Source organism: Astyanax mexicanus, chromosome 20 (assembly GCF_023375975.1).
Source record: "Astyanax mexicanus isolate ESR-SI-001 chromosome 20, AstMex3_surface, whole genome shotgun sequence".
NCBI classification, from domain to species: domain Eukaryota; kingdom Metazoa; phylum Chordata; class Actinopteri; order Characiformes; family Acestrorhamphidae; genus Astyanax; species Astyanax mexicanus.
The window spans coordinates 10212774-10234179 of record NC_064427.1 but is presented as its reverse complement, the minus strand read 5'-3'; the positions used below and the strand labels follow the sequence as shown (position 1 = coordinate 10234179).

At 38.8% G+C, this 21406-nt stretch overlaps 1 protein-coding gene across 1 annotated transcript in view; it reads right to left on the bottom strand.

Annotated features, from left to right (window-relative positions):
* Positions 1-214: 214 nt before the first annotated feature.
* Positions 215-21406, bottom strand: part of efnb3a (ephrin-B3a) — a 97126-nt gene continuing 75934 nt past the window's right edge. The window contains exons 4-6 of the mRNA XM_007236050.4: positions 10851-10943; positions 10121-10183; positions 215-8465 (exon numbers count right to left, since the gene is read on the bottom strand). Of these exons, the coding sequence (XP_007236112.3) occupies positions 8023-8465; positions 10121-10183; positions 10851-10943 (599 nt within the window). The 3' untranslated portion in view covers positions 215-8022. The remainder of the gene's footprint in view (positions 8466-10120; positions 10184-10850; positions 10944-21406) is intronic.

Below are 21406 nucleotides of genomic sequence, written 5' to 3'. Positions count from 1 at the left end.
TAATACTTTATTCATAGAGATTAAACACTAATCAGTCACTGCATTAAAACAAGATCCAGTATACATATACAGCTCTGGAAAAAAAAGACCACTTCATTTTCTGAATCAGTTTCTCTGATTTTGCTATTAATAGGTATATGTTTGAGTAAAATGACCATTGCTGTTTTATTCTATAAATTACGGACAACATTTCTCATAAATTCCAAATAAAATATTGTAATTTAGAGCATTTATTTGCAGAAAATAAGAAATGGCTAAGATAACAAAAAAAGATGCAGAGATTTCAGACCTCAAATAATGCAAAGAAAACAAGTTCATATTCATAATTTTTTCAGAGTTCAGAAATCAATATTTGGTGGAATACATTTTAATAACAATTTTAATACTTTTTCACAGTTTTTATGCATCTTGGCAATTTCTCCCCCACCAGTCTTACACACTGCTTTTGGATAGCTTTATGCCACTCCTGGTGAAAAAAATTCAGTTCAGCTTGGTTTGATGGCTTGTGAACATCTATATTCCTCTTGATTCTAATCCAGAGGTTTTCAATTTGGTAAAATATCAAAGATACTCATCATTTTTAAGTGGTCTATTTTTTTTCCAGAGCTGTACATTACATGGATCAACCATAACATTAAAATCACCTCTTAGTTTTTAAACTCTTTGTATCTGGTTTTAATAATTTGTCTGATGCTTTTCAACAATTACACTAACTACACTGATCCTGCTCTTAACTGTGGCTTTTCACTGTTTCTTCATTAATCGATCACAGACTGCCAAGGCATTTCATACCTCTATTAATCTACCAAAACTAAACCTCTACTGCAAGAATGGACCAAGATTTTTACTCGTTTTTTTTTTACCTGCTGACCATTAAAAACCAGCTTGAACCACCCAGACATGATGTAAAAATGTAATCTTTTGCTGGACCATATTTCTTAGTTTTGTTTTCTTTTTTTTTTTTTTTTGGTTGAAACTTATTTCAAACAAAATAAAACATTTGGACATGAATTAAACAGCCTGAATGTATTTCTGTCCTGCTTTAAAAAAAAAAAGCAATTACAAAGCTACAATTTAAAAATATTTATTTAACACTGAACATTTTTTAATCCCAGTAGATAAACCAACCAAGCACAACATGACAAAAATTATTATTCTGTATTATTATTTTATTATAATTTATTTGGTCTTTTTAGACTTATTTGTTCAAACACCAAAAGTGTTTTATACCATTTTTAGGCTGAATACTACTGGATGCTGGATATTAATTGTGTCCTTATTATATGACAGCCTTACTGTGTTAGCAAGCTAACGTTAGCCTACATGTCGCATATCTGTAGCAATATTTCTGGTTTACTTAGTAATATAAAGAGGACAGTGCTTTTTTTCAACAAAACAAAATATATGCTTTGGAACTCATTTGTGAACCACAGAAATAGATTTAGGTCAATTTCTTTCCCCACAACAGAAAGCGGCTTAAACCCAGGGCTCATTTGGATGCTAACAGCTTACTACCAACAAACAATGACGCATCCTCAGAGGTGAATAGGAGGGAATTTGTGAGGTAAAATATGAACCACACGTTACATATCACTCCAAAACACATCTCACTTTATACCTCACCCATAGATATGCTCAGGACGTGTACACCAGGACACAGGTCAGGTCCACTCCTGCGAGTGCTGGTTCTTTGGTAGAGTGAGATGATGGAAACAATGGTGCAGGAGACATTATCTGCCTTAGACATCTGGTTTAGACAAATATCTCATTCACAACATTTCTCCTTTAGCCTAAATGTGGTCAGTCAGTGTGTTTAATACTGAGGCTAATGTAGCTAGCTTAACAAGTAATGGAAGCTCACGTAAGCTAACTAGCACAGTGCTAACTGTCTGTTTAAATCATTACACACTATTTTTTAAACTGTGTGGAGGTGATCAGTAATCTATAACAGACTTACGTAATTTCTGACACTATACACCATACTGCTGTCTCAAACATGGACAAACATTGGCTAACTCACCTTCCTGTTTAAAATGTTTGTGTGGTTAGCTGTGTTTGTTATGTAATGCTAAAGCAATTTTTTGAGAAAACTTAAATATATATTTTATTCTAAACTTTGATTTCTCACATCTGAGTTTTAATCTAAATTGTATTAAGTACTCACCAGAAGTGTAAGACAATATTAATATATCAGAGTATTACAATATTAAGTTTTGCAATACTGTGTACATTTTCAAAAACACAGCATCGATATTTAGTTATTAGTTATCTGTAAAGATTGGTGTTAGACAGTAGTTAAAAAAAAAAAAAAAAAAAGACAGTAGTTAATTTTGTGTTGTACCTAATAAATAGCAGTGTTGTCATTGGATCCCACTGTTCTAATTACATAAAAAAGTGTCCTCTTCTTTTATTAAAATCTTTTATACTATAACAGTTTTCTAAAAATGAATATTATGATCTAAACAACTGCAATACATTGTTTTGCATTATATATTATATTGCAATTTATTGAATTGTACTCCTGTATTGTGATACATATTGTATCTCTACGTTTTTTTGCCAAAACACAGCCCTACTAATTCTGGTTTGAGCTGCACTGAGATGCACTGAATGGAGAATAGTATTATCAGGTTATTGGGGTTAAAATCTTAATTTCCATTCCACCATAAGATGCATTAATTTTACACATATGAACGAAAGAAACAGCGAAACAAACTCAAATTCTGGACTCCAGCTGAGCCAGTAGCCATGGCTGAGTGTCTGCAGCTGTGCTCCAGTTTCAGAGTTCCATCTAGTGGTTGTTTGGGGTATACTGTGACCGAGCAGCTTCAACAGTGAGCTCCACAGCACCACAGTGTAAACCTTAACTCCAGAATCGGACTTATTATATTATAGAAATATTGCGTATTTTGGCTCAAAATACTAAAACAAAACAAGTCATCCACTTTGCACCTAGCAGCTTGTGGGGCTCTAAATGTGCAAAATGCATGTACTAATTCTCTTAATAACTTATGGGTGTGTTTTGCCAGAATGTCAAATAAACCAATCAGCATGTCACTTGCCATTCTCTTTAAGATCCAGATGCGCTCTGACTTTGGCGGATTGCTATTTTAACAGTGCAGTGCTTCTGTGCATCTCTTCAGAGGAATCTGACCTGCTTGTTCACGCAGTGAAGGTGCGGGAGCAGGTCATTTACAGCAACAGCAATGTTATTTTATTCAATATTCTGTTTATTGTTGATGTAAATGTTGAGTTTGCACATGCTGAGCAAGTAAGCTTGAAGCTCCGTCGCTATTTAAATGACGCAGGTGCAAAGCGTGAAAATAGACTGTTCACATGGTGTAAGGTAGCAATAAGCATCATGAGTGTAAGAGTGAGCCCTATGTGGTTTGAAGCATGCTAACTAGCAAGGTGTAAGCTTCCATTACTTGTTAGCTATGCTAGCTCCAAGTTCAAATAAGCAGACACCAGATTACCAGATGCCCAATGTGGTTGTTTGGAAACGTTTTATACTGTCTGTAAAATTTCAACAGTCCCTTTAAGTGCATTTTAAGTGCTTTCTGATTCATCAGGGAAATGGTAGTGAAATGGAGTGAAATACCGCAGGAAATGTGTAACTCTGACCTGCATTCCAGCACACACTCCCCAACCATACACTTACACATTCACACACACACACACACACACTGCAGAATCCTGCTGAACATTCTGGTCATTACAGACAAAAATATATGCAGCAGATTCAGAAGTACATAGTTATAAAAACAACAGTTTCTCCTCCAGTCCTGCAGGTGGCAGTGTCTGTGTTAACAGTACAGCTTGAACAATGTGGGCCGAATTTCAGCAGGCAGGTCTGGCGCTTATAACAAAAAATAAACTACGATGAAAAAAGTGCTTACATCGGACAAGGGTTTGGGGTTTAGTGCTGAAGGTATGTTTATGTATGTGTGTGTATGTGTGTTGGGGGGTTAATGACAGCAAAAGCACAGCAACAACTGACCTCTACATGCTCCGCCCCCAAATAATCTCTTCCTTAGCTGCTGTTGTGAGGTCGGACAAGTTTTACAGAACCCATTCAATGCTAATGAGAGACTGTAGCTGCATCTCAATGTACTAGTGCATCTCAAAAAAATTTTATATTAAATTTATTATAGTTTATTTTAGTAATTCAGTTAAAAATGTGAAACTCATATACTATATAGATGTATTACACATATATATTTTAAATGTTTATTTATTTTATTGCTGATGATCATGGTCCAAAAATCATTCAATCAGAAACTTTTTATAATAATAATATTATAATAATAATATTTTATAAGACCAATTGCTACTTTTGGCAGTGTGGGCAGTGTGCCAAATCCTTTGAAAATTAAATCCGCATCTCCATAAAAGTCTTCTCAGCAGAGGGAAGCATGAAGTGCTGTAAGATTTTGTGGGAAAACACTGCACTGACTTTAGACTTGATAATATAACACAGTGGATCAACACCAGCAGATGACATGACTCTCCAAACCATCACTGATTGGTGAAACTTCACCCTAGACCTCAAGCAGCTTGGACTGTGTGTCTCTCCACTCTTCCTCCAGACTCTGATCCTTTAATTTCCAAATAAAATGTAAAATTAACTGATGATCAGTGATGGTTTGAAGAGCCATGTCATCTTATAGTGTTGATCCACTGTGTTATATCATGTCTAAAGTCAGTATAGAATTTGAGTTAGAGTTGGAGTCACGGTCTTCATAAGGTTTAATGGGATTTCTCTAATCGTTCTGAAAAACCTTGTCTGTCCTCACAACTGTAGGTATGGAGGAACTCATCTGCGAGCAGACCCTATAGAGATTGATGGAAGCTTTGGAGCAGGAACAATAAATTTTGTAGCACTGGAGGCCCAGATCTTCAGTTTTGCACTCTTTCAAACACACACACACATATCCTAAAACCTGGCCTTGCTGGTTATGCTGTAGCTACGAAGCTGTAAAAATCACACAAGGGAGAGAGAATGAAAACATAAGTTGATATTGATATCAGTGGGGTTGTGAGGTCACATATATATGTGTGTGTGCGTACTGTAGGTATGGTACAAAGTGGCCATAACTCAAAAACATTAGTGCTTGGAAAACCCAGGCTGTGAATTATTCCAGGAAAGCGACTCCCACACTGGACTGAGACGGTCTGCCGGCCTGCGCAAGGCCTGGCCTTGACTTCTTGACCTCTGACCACTCGCGCATAAACCAGTCCGAAAACGAGAAGTTTCACAGCGAACATTAAACTGTCTTTTGGTCGGGTCTCCTCCTCTTCCTCGCTTCGTGAATTCCTTTCTGGAACGTGTTGAAAAGTCACAACATAACAACACAAAGAATGTTGGTGAGGGCCTAAATTGGGAAAGTGCAACAGAATGTCCAAAAGTATCCAGACGCCCACTTTTAATGAGTAAACTCAACTAATTTACACTCATTCAATTGGTCAGTGGCCAGTAGAATGTGCCTAAGCTCCTACACATGACACTCCTACTCCGTACACAAGGCCATGGTGCCTAGTGCTAAAAGTGGGGGGCATAAAGCTCCCCAGAGCAGAGGAGCTGTGGGGTTCTCTGAATATCTTAGGGATGAGCTGGAGACTAACAGAACTAAAGAAGTTCCAACTTCTAGCATAATGACTTCCCAGAAAAGTAGGAGGATGTTACTGCAGCAAAGGAGGATAATCTCCCGAACCTCAAGCTAATACTTTAGAAAGAAGGGTGTCTGCATACTTTTGGACCTATGCACTACCCTCCACAAGCTCATAAAGCAGTCCGAAAACATCATAGCAAGCATTCCATAGGCTCTTCCTCTTCCTCGCTCTGCAGATCAGATTCCTTCCTTGAACGTGTCAAACAGTTCCAAAGTACAGAATAGAATGTCAGTAAGTGGCAAAAATGTGGGAAAAAATACACAACAAAAATTAGCAATGCTTTGATACAGCGACTGAAATGATCCCACCAATGGGGATCAGGCCTTCTACACGCAGAATGTAAACAGGACAACTATCACAAAGCTGATGACAGAAATGGGCAAAGAAAAACAAGATCTAAAAACTGATTAAATATTGAAATGTTTTATACAGCTCTTCTTCATTTTCTCTTGGAGCGAACCTTTCAAAATGTGCTGCTCCCTTTGTGTGGTTGGTTTTTAGGACAAGCAAACACATCCTTCAGTTTCAGTCTGTAACACACACACACACACACACAAACAAACACACGCACGCACAACACACACACTCCCAAGTCTCTATCCAAACAGTTCCTACAGCTGGTAAAAGAAACATTAAAGTAAATACAGTCTGAAGGCTTCAGTGCCAGTCTGTATTGCGTGTGTGAACAAAGCTCCACAGACATTTCACACAGTGTGTCTGATTTAACACGCGCACATACACACACACACACACACACCCTGTGGGTGACAGGACATTGCTGTGTGAAGTGTCGGGACGTGGAGAGGACATTAGAGCTAACCCAAGGCAGGAGAATGCTGAAGTCCAGGGGGGGGATCAGTCTGTAGGTGAGGTTTGAGAGTGTGTGTGTGTGCACTGATAAACAACACATCGTGGCAAGAGAAATCAACCTTTATCTCAGAAATTATTTATTAAATTCTACTATATAATATTTTTTGTGTCAATTATTTTAAAACATGCGTTTTTTTCATATCACTTGTAGGCACCAGCATCATTTTACACTGTAATATTTAATAAACAGATGGATCAATCAGGAGTCCAAGAGTTTGAGTTAGATGAAATTAAACTGTAACATTAGCTTAATTGTGTTGCAGTTGGAAATAGTATTATTTATAAAAATAAACTGTATATTAAACATAATAAAACATAGAAAATCAACACGTGCATACATATTTTTATTGCAACATAATTGAGTTAATGTTGTAAAAAACTTGTATATTGTATGTATTTTAGATAAAGTTTATTTTAAGTACGCTAAGAGTGTTCTCACACTCACTCTTTTTATATGGACCTGTTAGTGCTTGGTGCATAGGTTCGGTCTGTTTGGTCAAGTGTGAAAGCTGTTTTCGTGCCTGGAAGTAACCAGGCTTCAGTGAACCGATAAAGTCAGTGAAGTTTGAAGTTTTCCTCTCCAGTTGCCATGTGTGGGGTCATGTGATTGGTTAATTTTGTAACGAGCAGTACCAGTTTCAATTGATCATAATACCTCCTTTCCCATTGGTATAAATATACCTAATGTCTAATAAACCCACACTGTGATAGGACTGGAGCGAGGGTACTGTAATAAGTTCAGCTTTGTGGAGTGAGTGTGTGTTCTGACAGCATGAAAGCTTGTCTTGCTTGCCTGCACTGATAAAAATAATCTGATACGAGAACGCTTGCGTGTGTTGAGAAGCTCTTGCACGGTGAAATGTCATGCAAAAGCTCTGTTTCTCAGTCTATTAAAAAGCAGCAAATGGCTACACGTGGAAAAATGATGCACAGAATTGCACAATAGAGCCATTAGCCCCAAAGGGTTCTTGTGTGTGGAAATAAACCAGGGATAATGAGCTTCTCCCCCAAACAAGCCTAGAATCTGTCCTGAATGCATAATTACTTTCCTAGTTGCAAATGTGTCAATAAAAAACATCAACTGTACTTGAAATTGGTTATTAAAATGAGTTACTTAAATTTGTTAGTTTTTAATCAATACGTAAAGGCTATTTTTGGATGTGAAGGCAGCATAACTCCAATATGGGCAGAGCTTAAGTATTGTAAGATTATTACAGTATGGATATATGGGTCGTATGGTGAAGTAGATTAAAAAATATTAAATTATGACATTTTTATATAAAAAAAACATGGTATCAGCTTCTTAGTATATTATTTTATATAACAATATTTTGTCAAAAATATTAGGTATATTGATTATGTTAAGGAAGCTTTCCCTTGCCAAGATGTTATAGTTTTACATATGTCATATGTGTGTGTGTATGCATATGTGTGTGTGTGTGTGTGTTGTGTGTGTGTGCGCACACATTTTAGTCCCCCTCATACTTTATAGTAGATGTTAGCGGGGCTCTGAGGGGGCATCTCCTGGACGATGTAAACCGGATGTCCATAATCTCCGCTGACTTTTTCGTAGTGCGGGCAGTAGGCGGAGTCTGAAGTCCGCAGAGGGATGATGATGTCACTGGGCTCTGAGCCACCAGTGTTGCACCCCCCAGAGAGGCCCCCGGCTGTGACTCCGGTGCCGCTGCCCCGTTTTGGGGTCATTGAGGACAGGGACAGGGCCGGGTGATGTGTCTCCGAGTGCTTGGCTTTCCTTCGGCGATAGCACACCACTCCAATCACCACAGCAACCAGCAGTAGAAAGGCAGCTCCGCCCGCTCCACCCGCGATCAGGGCGATGTTGGAGCCGGAAACAGTGCCCTCGTCACCCTGCTCACCTTCACCGCCATCGCCACCTTTAGAGCTGCCATCATCACTCTGACCTGCGGTGAAAAAAGAACAGCTGATTAAATACAGTAACAGTATAAAATGCCTGTTTTCACAGCACTAAAATTCTAAAAGTGAGTATTCATAGATGAGCTTTTTTTCAGGATTATGTAATCTGTTTGAGTCTGTTAACAAACAGGACAATTTTTAAAACATTAGCTTAAAGGTCTTATTCCACTAAAATCCACTTTTTCTTGTTCTTTGTAAAATACTATAGGTATCTCCAAGTCTGGGCTGGCCTCAAGGCATTGCTAAACTTTCTCAGCGGTGGGGAGAGAGAGCACAGCTGGGGCGGGCAATTTGTGCTCTCTGCCGCGGGAAGAGAGTGCTGAGGGGCATCTGGGCTCGGCTCGCAGCATTGATAAAGTTTTTTGGCCGCTTGAGTCTGACATTAAGTGAAGTTTAAGGGTTAACTTCACCTAGCACTTAGTACTGTATCTTTATAACTAAAGTTGTATCTCTGAAAACATTTTTTCCTTTGAGTTTCAGAGCTGTAAAATTGACTGGACCAGACCTACATGACCCTGTATAAAAAATGTTTGCCCTCTAAACCGAATAACTGGTTGGGTCATCAAAAGTTTGTGGTAACTTGCAATGAGTCTTTCACAGCGCTGTGGAAGAATTTTGGTCCACTCTTCTTTAAAATTGTTGTAATTCCACCACATTGGAGTTTTTCTGAACATTAACTACCACACCAGGATTCAGTTCAAGACTTCGACTAGGTGACTCCAATTCTTCACTTTGTTTTCTACAGTCATTCAGCGGTGGACTTGCTGGTGTGCTTTGAGTAACTGTCCTGCTGCAGAACCCAGGTTTGTTTCAGCTTGAGGTAACAAACAGATGGCCGGATATTCTTTTTCATGACTTTTAGGTAGACAGCTGAATTAATTTTTTAATTTATCACAGCAAGCCTTCTAGCCATGAAGCAGCGAAACAGTCCCAGATAATCAAACTACCGCTATTATATTTTACTGTAGGTATGTTGTTATTTTTCTGAAATGTGGTATTTCTGTGACACACCTTCACAAAAGTTAAACTTTTGTCTCATCAGTCCACATAGTATATTTCCAAATGTCTTGGGATGGTTTCTGACAAAATCCAGACAAGCTTTAATGTTCTTTTGGCCCAGCAGTGTTTTTTGTCTAGGAACTCTTGACATGCAGGCCATTTTGCCCAGTCTCTTTCTTATGGTTGAGTCATGAACGATGACCTTAACTGAGGCAAATAAGGCCTGCAGTTCTTTGGATGTTGTTGTGGGGTCTTTTGTGACCTCATGGATGAGTTGTTGCTGCACTTTTGGGGTAATTTTGGTCAGTTGGCCACTCTTGGGAAGGTTCAGCACTGTTTCAGGTGTTTGCCATTTGTGGATAGTGGATGTCACTGTGGTTTGCTGGAGTCCCAAACTTTAGAAATGGCTTTAAAACCTTTTCTAGACTGAGTTTCTGGATATTGGCATGTTGTTTAGCTTTTGAGTATCTTTTAGCCTACTTCACTTTGTCAGGCAGGTCCTATATAAGTGATTTCTAGATTGAAAACAGGTGTGGCAGTAATCAAGGTGTGTGTGTGTGTGTGTGTGTGTGTGTGTGTGTGTGTGTGTGTGTGTGTGTGAAAGTTGCTGTAATTAATACTCTAGTCTCTCTTCATCCTGTACCTGGAGGTCTGGTGTTGGTTCGAGCTGGATCTGGCTTGAGTTTGGGAGGAAGTCCATATGCAGCTACGGGAAAAGACAGCAGAGAGGTGAGGTTTCATTAACGTTTTACCTTGTTAGCCTCTTTAGCTCCACTGCAAATCAGAAGACTAAATTTAGATATACAACATATGGATCTGTCTCTTTAAAGATATATCTCTTTCTTCCTTCAAATGACAGAATTGAATGTACTATCAAAACATTGTTACATTTTTTTAAATACAGGCAATACAGTCTATACATGATAATAAAACTGTTAAATGGGCCATTTAGTGTTTTGTATTTTGTATGTTGGGATGAGGTGGGCAATTGGGGATGAGGTGAGGTGTTGATCATCCTACATCCTGACCTCATTAATGCTCTTGTTGCTAAATTAATGCTCATTAATGCTCTTGTCACTATCCGATCTTCACAGCAATGCTCCAAAATGTAGTAGAAAGACTTCCCTGGGTAAGCACTGATAAAGTGAATTAGGGCTGTTTTTTGGTGCATAAACCCAGAAAAGTAATATAAGTGGAGCTGAGGGAACAGTAAAAATAGAAGTTATGAGCCCTTAAGTGTCAGCAGATCTGTCCATAAACTGAAATGACTGTAGATATAAAGTGTTTATGGGTATAAGTTACTTGAATGAGCTGCTGCTGTTGCTGTTACTGATGATGATGATGATGATGATGATAATGATGATGATACTTACTCTGTCCCACTTTGAGCACCACCTTCATCCCTCGTGTCACACACACTCCTCCTCGCATGCTGTCTAGCCCCTGCCTCGTGCCATCCGAGGTAGCTGAGAGAGAGAGAGAGACAATAACATTTCTGTAAGTGTGTTCTTGTTGAGTTAAAAATGGAAGTGAACTCAGTGTGTGTGTGTGTGTGTGTGTGTGTGTTTATAATACTGTGCTGGCTTTTCCCTCCAGCAGCGTGGCTCTCAGCCAGAATACACACATTCATATACACTCATACACACACACAGACTTCCTTCTGACTCTCTGTCATTCTCCAACACTCCAGCAACAGCTTCTCTATGGCTATGTGTGTGTGTGTGTGTGTGTGTGTGTGTGTGGTAAGGGTGAGAACAGGAGAGTAGAGAAGCTTACACACCAGTGCAACTTAATGAAAAGCGCACACACACACACACTATAACCTCTTATGACAGATGTGTTTCCTCAAAGTAGTGCAAAACAGGTCACCCACACACACTTTCTCTCTTCAGATGCAAAATCACAGTTTCACCTCATATCTTCTGTTATTCTTAGATAGGTAGACACACCCCTTCTCATTTAATGGATACTCTTTATTTTTATTCATTTCTACATTAGTAGATTAATATTGAAGACATCAGAACTATGAAGGAATGCATATGCAATTAGGTAGAAAACATAAAAGTATTAAAGTTATTATTAAGGTAGAATCTGGATTGGTTCTTAAAGGAGTTTTAGAGGTGCTGAGCTCTTGTTAACTGCTTTTCCTTCACTCGTAAAGGTCAAACATCTTTTTTGTCTACTACCAAACTTCATGTGTATTCCTTCATAGTTATTAAATCTTTACTATTAATCTACAGTGTAGTAAATAATTCAAATAAAGACTAAACATGTAATAAGAATATGTGTCCAAACTTTTGACTGGTCATGTATATATATAGTTATTTTATTGTATTACAATAAATCTTCTTTTAGTATCAACAATATGCATATTGAGGTTACCACCTGTGCTTAACAAACACTAACCTTACTGTAAATTTGATTAGAAAGAGTATAAAAAATCCTGTTAAATTGGATGATGTGAAGAAAAAAAGAAAAAAAAAAAAGAAAAAAAGTCCCACTTGTTCTTAACACACAAGGTTATCATAGTAGATATTTAAATATAAATAAAAATGAATGTAAGAAATGTAAAATGCAATTATGTTTATAATAATGGTGTCAATTAAAATACTAGCATATACTTGTATATTTAAGGGGAGGTAAAGCCAACGTGGCTCGCTGAAATAAACATGCATGACAAATTGGATAAAGGAAACTACTTTTTTTTTTACTTTATTGTAAATATCTCAGCTTGTTTGTAAGAATTTCTGATTTAGACCTTAACTTGGTAAGTATAAATAATATACATAATTATGCATATTATATATAATTATATATATATAAATATATAATAAGGGCCTTTTCACATTTGTAGTGGGTTTCTCTGGTCAGTTAATGCGTTTGTTTACTTGAAGCGTTATCTCCCTTCGTTTAATTTATTTTTTACACAGGCATAAACCTAAACACACCAAAATGTGCATCATTAAACAACGTGAACACATTGTCTCCTCTGATTGGTCAGATCTGTCTGAAAAAAATAAGAGACCACTTGAGGAAAATAAATGATCACAAGCCATCAAAAAAATTGAATTTTTGCACCAAAAGCAGTGTGTAAGACTGGTGGAGGAGAACATGCTAAGATGCATTAAAACTATGATTAAAAAACAGGGTTATTCCACTAAATTTAGATTTCTGAACTCTTAAAACTTTATGAATATGAACTTGTTTTCTTTGCCTCATTTGAGGTCTGAAAGCTCTGCATCATTTTTGTTATTTCAGACATTTCTCATTTTCTGCATATAAATGCTCTAAATGACAATATTTTTATTTGAAATTTGGGAGAAATGTTGTTCGTAGTTTATAGAATAAAACAACAATGTTCATTTTACTCAAACATAAACCTATAAATAGCAATGAAGTGGTCACTTATTTTTTTCCAGAGCTGTATATGTAACTATGTTTAAATATTGTGTCTAACTTTAATTGACATTTTATTTAAAATACATTTTTATTTTTAGTCTTTGCAGACTGAAAGTCCAAAAAATAGCAGACATTATCATCACAACAGGGTTTTTTCTGTTGTTTCCTCAGGTTGTGGTTGACCTTTACGGCTCATGAAGGTCCTGTGCTAATAGCCACAGTTCATCACTGACCCCAACATTCCAAAATCAATACAGCTGAACTGTTACTGCAGCCGTACCCAACACCAGCACTCACACTGGGCCACCATCCAAACAGCCCCCTCACTAAAGACCCACCTGCAATCCTGAGTGCTCTTCAAAGAACACACACACACCACAGGAGCAATAACCACACACACACACTATCTGACTGTAAACACACACACACACTCACACACACACACGCACCGATCTCCAGGGTCTGAGTCCAAAAACACCTCATGACCGGGGTTCTCTATTACTCAACTCACCAGAGGGACGAGTGTAGGTGTGCACTTAGTCATCATACACACACACACACACACACACACACACACACACATACATACATACACAAAAATCTTACTTCTCTCTCTTTTACTTGCCCTTCTTTTCTTTTTTGCTTCTTTATTTCTTTTACTCTTTTACTCTTCTGTCTTTCCCTCTCTTTTATCTGTCTCTGTTGCCTTTCTTCCTGCCATTCTCCATTTCTTTTTCTCTATTCTATCTTTTATCTGCCTTCGCTTTGTACTTTTTTCTCTCATCTTGTGATCTATTTCTCTCATCCTCTCTCTCCCTTTCTTTCTTGCTTCATTCTATACTATTCTCTAGCTCCCTCCTTTCTTCTCTCATTTTTCCCTCTCTCCTTCTATCACCTCTCTCTCTCTCTTTCAGTGGAGCTGCTGGGTTGTTGGTGGAGGTGTAGAAACAGAAGGTGCTGGAGAGAGTGACTCAGAGTGTGAGAGAAGGAGAGAGAGGCTCAGAAAATCAGGAGATCGAACAGATAAAGAATTAATAATATTAGATAAGTAGATAAGTAGTGCGTTTTCTGAGTGGCTACTTGGTTTTAATTGTGTTAGTAGATGTTTGCTGTTGTGCAACTAAGTGGTTGCTAAGTGGTTGTTGTGGTATTCCAGGTGATCTTGCAAAGCAAGATAAACTTAATAATAATAATAAAATATATGTATATATAATGGATATAAAGAGAACAGTGTGAAAGGCAGTTGAAAGGAATTTGAGCTCTGACCTACATCTAATACTGCTCTCTCTAAATGGCGGACAGCTCAGACGGAGGCTTTGTTTTAGGATGAAGAGACAGACAGACAGAAAGAGAGCTGGACGAGTAATTGAGATGATGATCTATAGCGATGGAGGGAGAACATCCAGAGAGAGAGAGAGAGAGAGAGAGAGAGAGAGAGAGACCAAAAACAGTGAACATTGTTCATGTGCAGAAGTGGACAGCGCACTGAGCCGTGCCGCTCCCGCAGACTCTCTCTCACATGCTTAGCTTCATTTATTAATTTATTTATTTAAACTTCCTTCTGGGACGTTGTCAGACAGCCCACACACTGACCTACTTACATCCCCCCCGGACCCCTAAACCCACTTTAAAGCACCCAAAGAGTTTGATGTTGTATGAAAACAATGTTAATATTTTAACAGGTGCTGTTCAGTTTCTACTTCGTTCTGTCCTTTTGAGGAAAATGAACTGCAGAAACAGTTCAATTAGAAATCAGTCACAAAAACTGACATATTTACATAGATTTGGGCTGTGATTACATACTTTTAGGCTAATGGCTGCAATGCTAAGAGACCAAACAGCTGGGCTCAGAAGTTTGGAGCGAGTTAGACACTATGCTAACAGCCAGTCTAGTAGGGTCTGAGCCATGATGCTAACAGTCAATGCAGCTAGGGTCAGAAGTTTTGGAGCATGTTTGGAGCAATGCCAACGGCCAGCCTCAGCAGGATTAGAAGCATGATGCTAACAGACACAGCAGCTGGGCTTGGAAGGTTTGCAGTGGGTTAGACACAATGCTAACAGCTAGTCATAGCAGGGTTGGAGCTGTGATGCTAACAGACAGAGCAGCTGGGCTCAGAAGGTTTGGAGAAGGTTAGACACTATGCTAACAGCTTAGAAATTTTGAAACAGATTAGTTGCAATGCCAACAGCCAGCCTCATCAGGATTAAAAACGTGATGCTAACAGACACAGCAGCTGGGCTTGAAAAGTTTGGAGAAGGTTAGACACTATGCTAACAGCTTTGAAATTTTGAAACAGATTAGATGCAATGCTAACAGCTGGTCTTAGCAGGATTGGAGCTGTGATGCTAACAGACAAAGGATCTGGGCTCAGAATGTTTAGAGTGAATTAGACACAATAAGACAATCTGGCCTGAGCAGGGTTGGAGCTATGATGCTAGCAAACACAGCAGCCTGGCTCAGGAGGTTTGCTGCAGGTTAGATGCAACGCTAACAGCAGGGTAAGAGGCATGCACTCAGAATGGTTAGACACAATGAGAAAAGCTGGCCATAGCAGGGTTGGAGTTGTGATGCTAACAGATAAGGCAGCTGAGTTCAGAAGGTTTGGAGTGGGTTAGACACAATTCTAACAGTCAGCCTTAGTAGGGTAAGAGCCATGATGCTAACATAAAAAGCAGCTTTGCTTAGAAGGTTTGGAGTGGATTAGACACAATGCTAACAGCTGGTCTTAAAAGGGTTGGAGCCGTGATGCTACCAGACACAGCAGCCAGGCTCTGAATGTTGGAGTGAGTCGTACCCAATCTAAGATCTGGTCTAAGATGCTGGTGCTCTAGTGCAACGGCTACTGGCAAGTAAAACTTTTTTTTAACCATGAAAATATATAAAATATATGGTAAACTTGTTTTTTCATGATATGGACCCTTTAAAGCCAGTTTTATGTATTTCTTGCATTAAATAGAGCAGCAGGTTTCACGTCTCTTTCTGCTCAGTTTTACTTAGATACCATGATGGAGCAGAGAGAGCAGACATGACCTGCTACAGATCACCAGATGGTGAGTGTTTTTGCGTGTTGGTGTGTGAGAGGGTGCGTGACTCTAGCACTATAGCTAGAGAGGACTCCTAAGGCTGACCTAAATCAAGCAGACGCCACAGAAGCATCCAGCACAACACCTGCCCCCAAGCTACTGAGGCTCTGCTAACTGCCACCATCCCCATCATCAACACCATAATCCTAAAATCGACCCCAATCCTCAAACTGCTGAAAACACAAGGACATACAAGCACTCTTGATTGGTCAATCACTGCAGTATCGATGTGGCCATGCTTCACAGACAATCAAAATCACAACTGCTTCCAAATCTTCAGTCCTGACACTATTTAGAACCCTCCTGCTATATAATGCAATCATCATACCAGCACTGGGAGGGAGAAAGCTAGAATAAACTTTCCTCTGGAGACATGTGTAGCTCCCCCACATCTCAAACTGCCATTATTCTAGTGCTAACACAGTTGGAGCTTAACACGGTTGGAGGAGAGTGCTAACTGCTAGTTCTGTTAGTTCAACTAACAGATGCTGGCAAACACTGGCTACCATCATCCTCTCAAAGACAGAGTGAGAGGACAATTATTCTCTCTGGGGGTAGAACCCATGGACTTACAACAACAACGGCAGCATTTAGACAGCTAAATTATTGTTTTGAGTGACATGCGCTCCATGAACCCACCAGGTATCTTTGTTCTGATTGGCTCTGAAATGCTCCCTATAACTTAAGCAAGATTGAAGAGTGGAATGCTCAAGGCTGGTATAGACATCATGAGATCATGTCACAGATCATGTCTGTGATGCCATAAGAACCACCTAGCAATACCATAGCAAAAACATAATCACCTAAAGTACCACAGGAACCACTTATCAACACCATATCAGAAATATAGCAACCTTCAAGCGATGCCATGGAAACACCAGAGCAATCTCTTTGAGTACCATAGCAACCACATAACAACTCTCTGTAACAACCTAGCAACACAATAGAAACCACATAAAAAAACCCATAGGATATCTGTGTCACTCCATTGACACGTTGCCGAGTAAAGGAATATACACACAAGACATTTTTGTATCATCACCTCCAGCAGCAGAAGCAGCATTAGCTTAGCACAGGTTAGCGCCCAGCCAAGGCACGCTCTCCTGCAGACCACTGTGCTGGTTCTTTAATCCATCACTTAACTCGGCTGTAGTCTGATAGCCGGAACCTTAACTTTCACTGTTCTTCGCTTACTTCCTATTTTGATTTCAAGGTAACATTGGTGATGTTAGTCTGTATCAAACATACACCGTTTTGTAGTTACAGTTACAGTTCACTTGTTGTGGAAAAACTTTTTGGTGGAAGGCACAGTCCGTATTAAAGCAGATTAATTATGAATTTCTAAAGGTTCTTTGATTTATTTTCTTTAAAAAACCTTTGTATAAAAGCAATAGAACATTCAAGGATGTGTGTTATCGTGAATAACACCATGGCTGTGATGATCTACGATCATCAGCCATCTGGGAATCACTTTAGATACCATCGAAAGCACACAGTATGGCAACCAACTTTCAACTCAATACCAATCACCTAGTCAGAACATGACAAACACCAGTGATACCACAGCAGCCATTTTACAGCACTATACTGACCTACTAGCAACACCATAACAACTACCAAGCAATCATCTGTAATACCATAGCAACAACCTTACACCATACCAATCACCTAGTCACAACATGACAAACACCTGTGATACCATAGCAACCACCTTCCATCATACCAACCATCTTGCAGCATCATAGCAAGCAGGGAGCAACCACTAAACAAAAGCTAGCTTGTAGCAACACCAGGGCAACCACCACAGTGACCACACAACAGCCTAGTAACTTCCTGCAAGTGGAAACCACTTTAGCTGCTCAAGCATTCTGTGTTTCCTTCAAGAAATGCGCTTTAATATTTAATATTAAATATTAAGTAAGGTTTAATATTTAAAATGTTAATGTTTCACCATAAACTCACCAAAGCACAGTTACAGAGCTGTAAGATGTATAGATTTTAAAATGTTACTTTGATACTTTATTGTAATAGTAATTCATTAAATTAAAATCTGAACTCGTTTTCAAGCACAAGCTAGGTTCTCATGCCATTTGTAAAAGTGACATTAAAATAAACGCTCGTTTTTATCGTCTATATTCCACTACTGTGTGTCAAATTGTGCGGCCGCAGATTTACACGCCTGCTCCACTGCGCTGTGATCCAGTGAATGCCGGAACACACTGAACTGCAGGCACAAGTCGTCCGACAGCGGGATACGGGATGGATCGCTATGGCAACAGAAGCACAAACAGCCCTCGCCGTAAAAATCAGCAGTGGAGTCTTACTGGGTGATAATGACTCCAGGCCTGTCTCACACACTGCCCGTGTGTACAGCACAAGCGCTAACACTCATCAACAGCAATCCAACAAGCTGAACCCAGAACAACCAGCCCCCACCCAAACCCCCTCCCACCACCACTCTAAATTCTGCTCCCTTTAGTTCAGAGTTATTCAGAAAGAACTATTGATCTCTTTTCTTTATAAGGCCTTCAGCAAAATGAAGATTCAGTTTATCTTATTTCAGTTTATTCAGTACCAGACAAAAGTTTGGCCACGTTCTCATCAGTATTTGTTTTTTTATTCATATTATTTACGACATTGAAGATTAATATAAAAGTAGTATCCTGTTAAGTAGTAAACAAAAATAAATATTTGGCCTTCTCAAAAACCTTACATAAACACCCAACCCAGGTGGTTTGGGATAAGTTGGAGTGCAGAATGAAGGAAAAGCACTTAATAGGAGCTCAGAGAACCTCTAGAATTCATTCAACCATTCCAGGTTCTACTTCATAAAGCCGACTAAAAGAATAATGCAAAAAGAAAAAGAGTGGGCAAAGTTGGCATCAGAGGTGCTACTTTGAAGAATTTAAAGTATAAAACATATTTTACCTTGTTTAACCTTTGCCTTGTTCCTTCCTTTAATTTTGATACATAAGGCGCACTGGATTATAAGGCACATTATGCTACACTAGTAAGGAACAGGAATGTCACCATGTTTTCCTTCTAATTCAGCAGGTCTCACCACCCAGCGCCGACATCCCTGTTCCTCACTAGTGATACATAATTTAGGTAAGTAAGGGTGCTTTCACACCTGCCTCGTTTAGTCCGAACTTTCGGACATTTCAATTCTGTCCGAACCAAAGTAGCATGTGTGAAAGGGGCCGCGAACCACGGTCCGGACCAAATCTGACCGGACCGGATCTTCTGAACCATGGTTCGGTTCGCCTGCAGTGTGAAAGCACTTTTCTGGATGGTTCGAACTTTCGGACCAATTACAGGAAGCTGAGCAGGCATTCCTCAAGCTTGTAGTGTAAACACAGTATTTAAACCGGACGACACGGCACATTATATTTAAAGTCCGCTAGCTGCCCTGTACATTGTTTACTTCCGTTCAGAGGCAGAGCTAAAACATGATGTTGACAAAGTGGGCGGGACTGGAAGCACTGGACATCCAACTCCGCCTTCTTGCAGGCTGCAGTCAGTACCCTCTGCAGTTGCTTCAGGACAAGCACGTTTGTTTGGTGAAAAACCACAATAGCAGCAGCACTACTATGGAGACGAAATGAATCTGTTCATTCATTTTATCCTTATCCTGGAAAGGCTTCATGCCGTATGAACCACCCGCTGAATTGTCAACACGCCAACGTCAGACGCATGTCCTTCTAAAACCAATCAGCATCAAGTTAAGGAAAACGCATCGATACATAAGTGATGATAAAAGGATGTAGGAGTATCACACAAAGGTATTTGGTGCGCTCCTTAAACTGCAGTGTGAAAACAAAAACAAGCGGACCAAATATATACAAAGTAGCAAACACATGAACCTTGGTTCGGATCACGGTCCGGACTTTCAGGTGTGAAAGCACACTAAGTTAAGTAAACAAAAGAAACCATTTTCTTTTAAAGTCAAATAAGCACTGGATTTTATCCTACACAGATTTCTCTCCTAAAAAATGTTTATGTGGATGAGAAAAACGCTTCCTTTCATTTAAAGTAAGCTTAGATTTCCAGATTTCCACTATAGCTGGGTGCAGCAGCATGCAAAGGGTTCTGGTAAGCCAGGGCGATATTAACTAGCAGTTCATCCCACGTAGCTTGTTTTAACACAGTAAAACCCCAGCCACTAAACAAAAACAACCTCACATTAATTATCAAGCAACACCAAGATGTTATTAAATTATTAAGCTATTATATTATCATATCTGTGGCATAAAATGATCTAAAATTGATAGCACATTTTTTTCTCAATTATTGCCATACAGGCCTAATTAAAAGTTTTTCTTTAAAAGTGGTGTTTAATTGCTTTATTACTCTTTCGTATTATCATCGTTATCATTAGTGGCTTAAAATGATTGACAGGCCTAGGTTGGAAAATTAAAATATTATGATTGATCGCTAACCCTGTAAATGCTGTTGATGAGCCAAGATAGTTTATTAATGGATGTAGTGCTGGGCGGTATGACCAGAAAGTTTTTTTTTACTGTATTTGTCAAGATTCTGATAGTTTCATGGTATATCATAGCATTTATTATTATTATTATTATTTATTTATATTTTTGCATGACTGGGCTTTAATATAGGTTTGTGAGTTACTGTACTGTCAGGAGTACGTATAATATAGAACACTAAGGATTTAAATGAAAGCGTTGATAGATAAGTATAGGGTTTACTCTCTACCAAAATATTACAAAATATATGAGGAAATCAAACTTAAAGCTCCACTAGGTAGGAATGAGATTTTGTGCTTGTGGGCTCCCCCTACATTTGCAGAGTGTAATAAATGTTTCAGGCGGATTAGCTTTTCTTTCTCGTTTTCTGTCTTTCACAGACATATTCGGTCTCTTTCCAGCTTCTGCCAGAGTGTCTGTATGTTAGTTTGTAAAGAATGAACCAGTAGTCCTTGTAGAACTGTTATAACTAAAGGTCGGAAAGCAGGTCGCAGTTCTCTCGAGCATTGGTCGCATCCGCCTCGGAAAACTTCTGTCTGGTTTGAGCTCAGAGGAGCTCCGGCACAGACACAAGAGCACCGCTATTCCTCCTGTTACACCTCAATGCAGCACTGCAGTGAGTTGCAAGCTGTAATTTTACTTCTTTAAAAAGATAAAAAATCATGGAAATCCTACCTAGTGGGGCTTTAATTAGCAGAAAAATAGCTGAAGAATGTAAAAAATAGACCTTAAAAAGAGATACACCAACAACTTTAACACTGCTTCCTCTATGGAACTATTAAAACATATTTAAACACTATATATGGACCTAAAATGCTCAATGTTTAAGTATTCAAAGAGATATTTCTCAAAAGCTCTATTGCATAATTAAGACACAAGTTTAATATCAATTTACAATATGTTATATTTAAAGCAATTAGAGGCAATACAGTATTAAATTCAGCCACACTTTCCTTCTT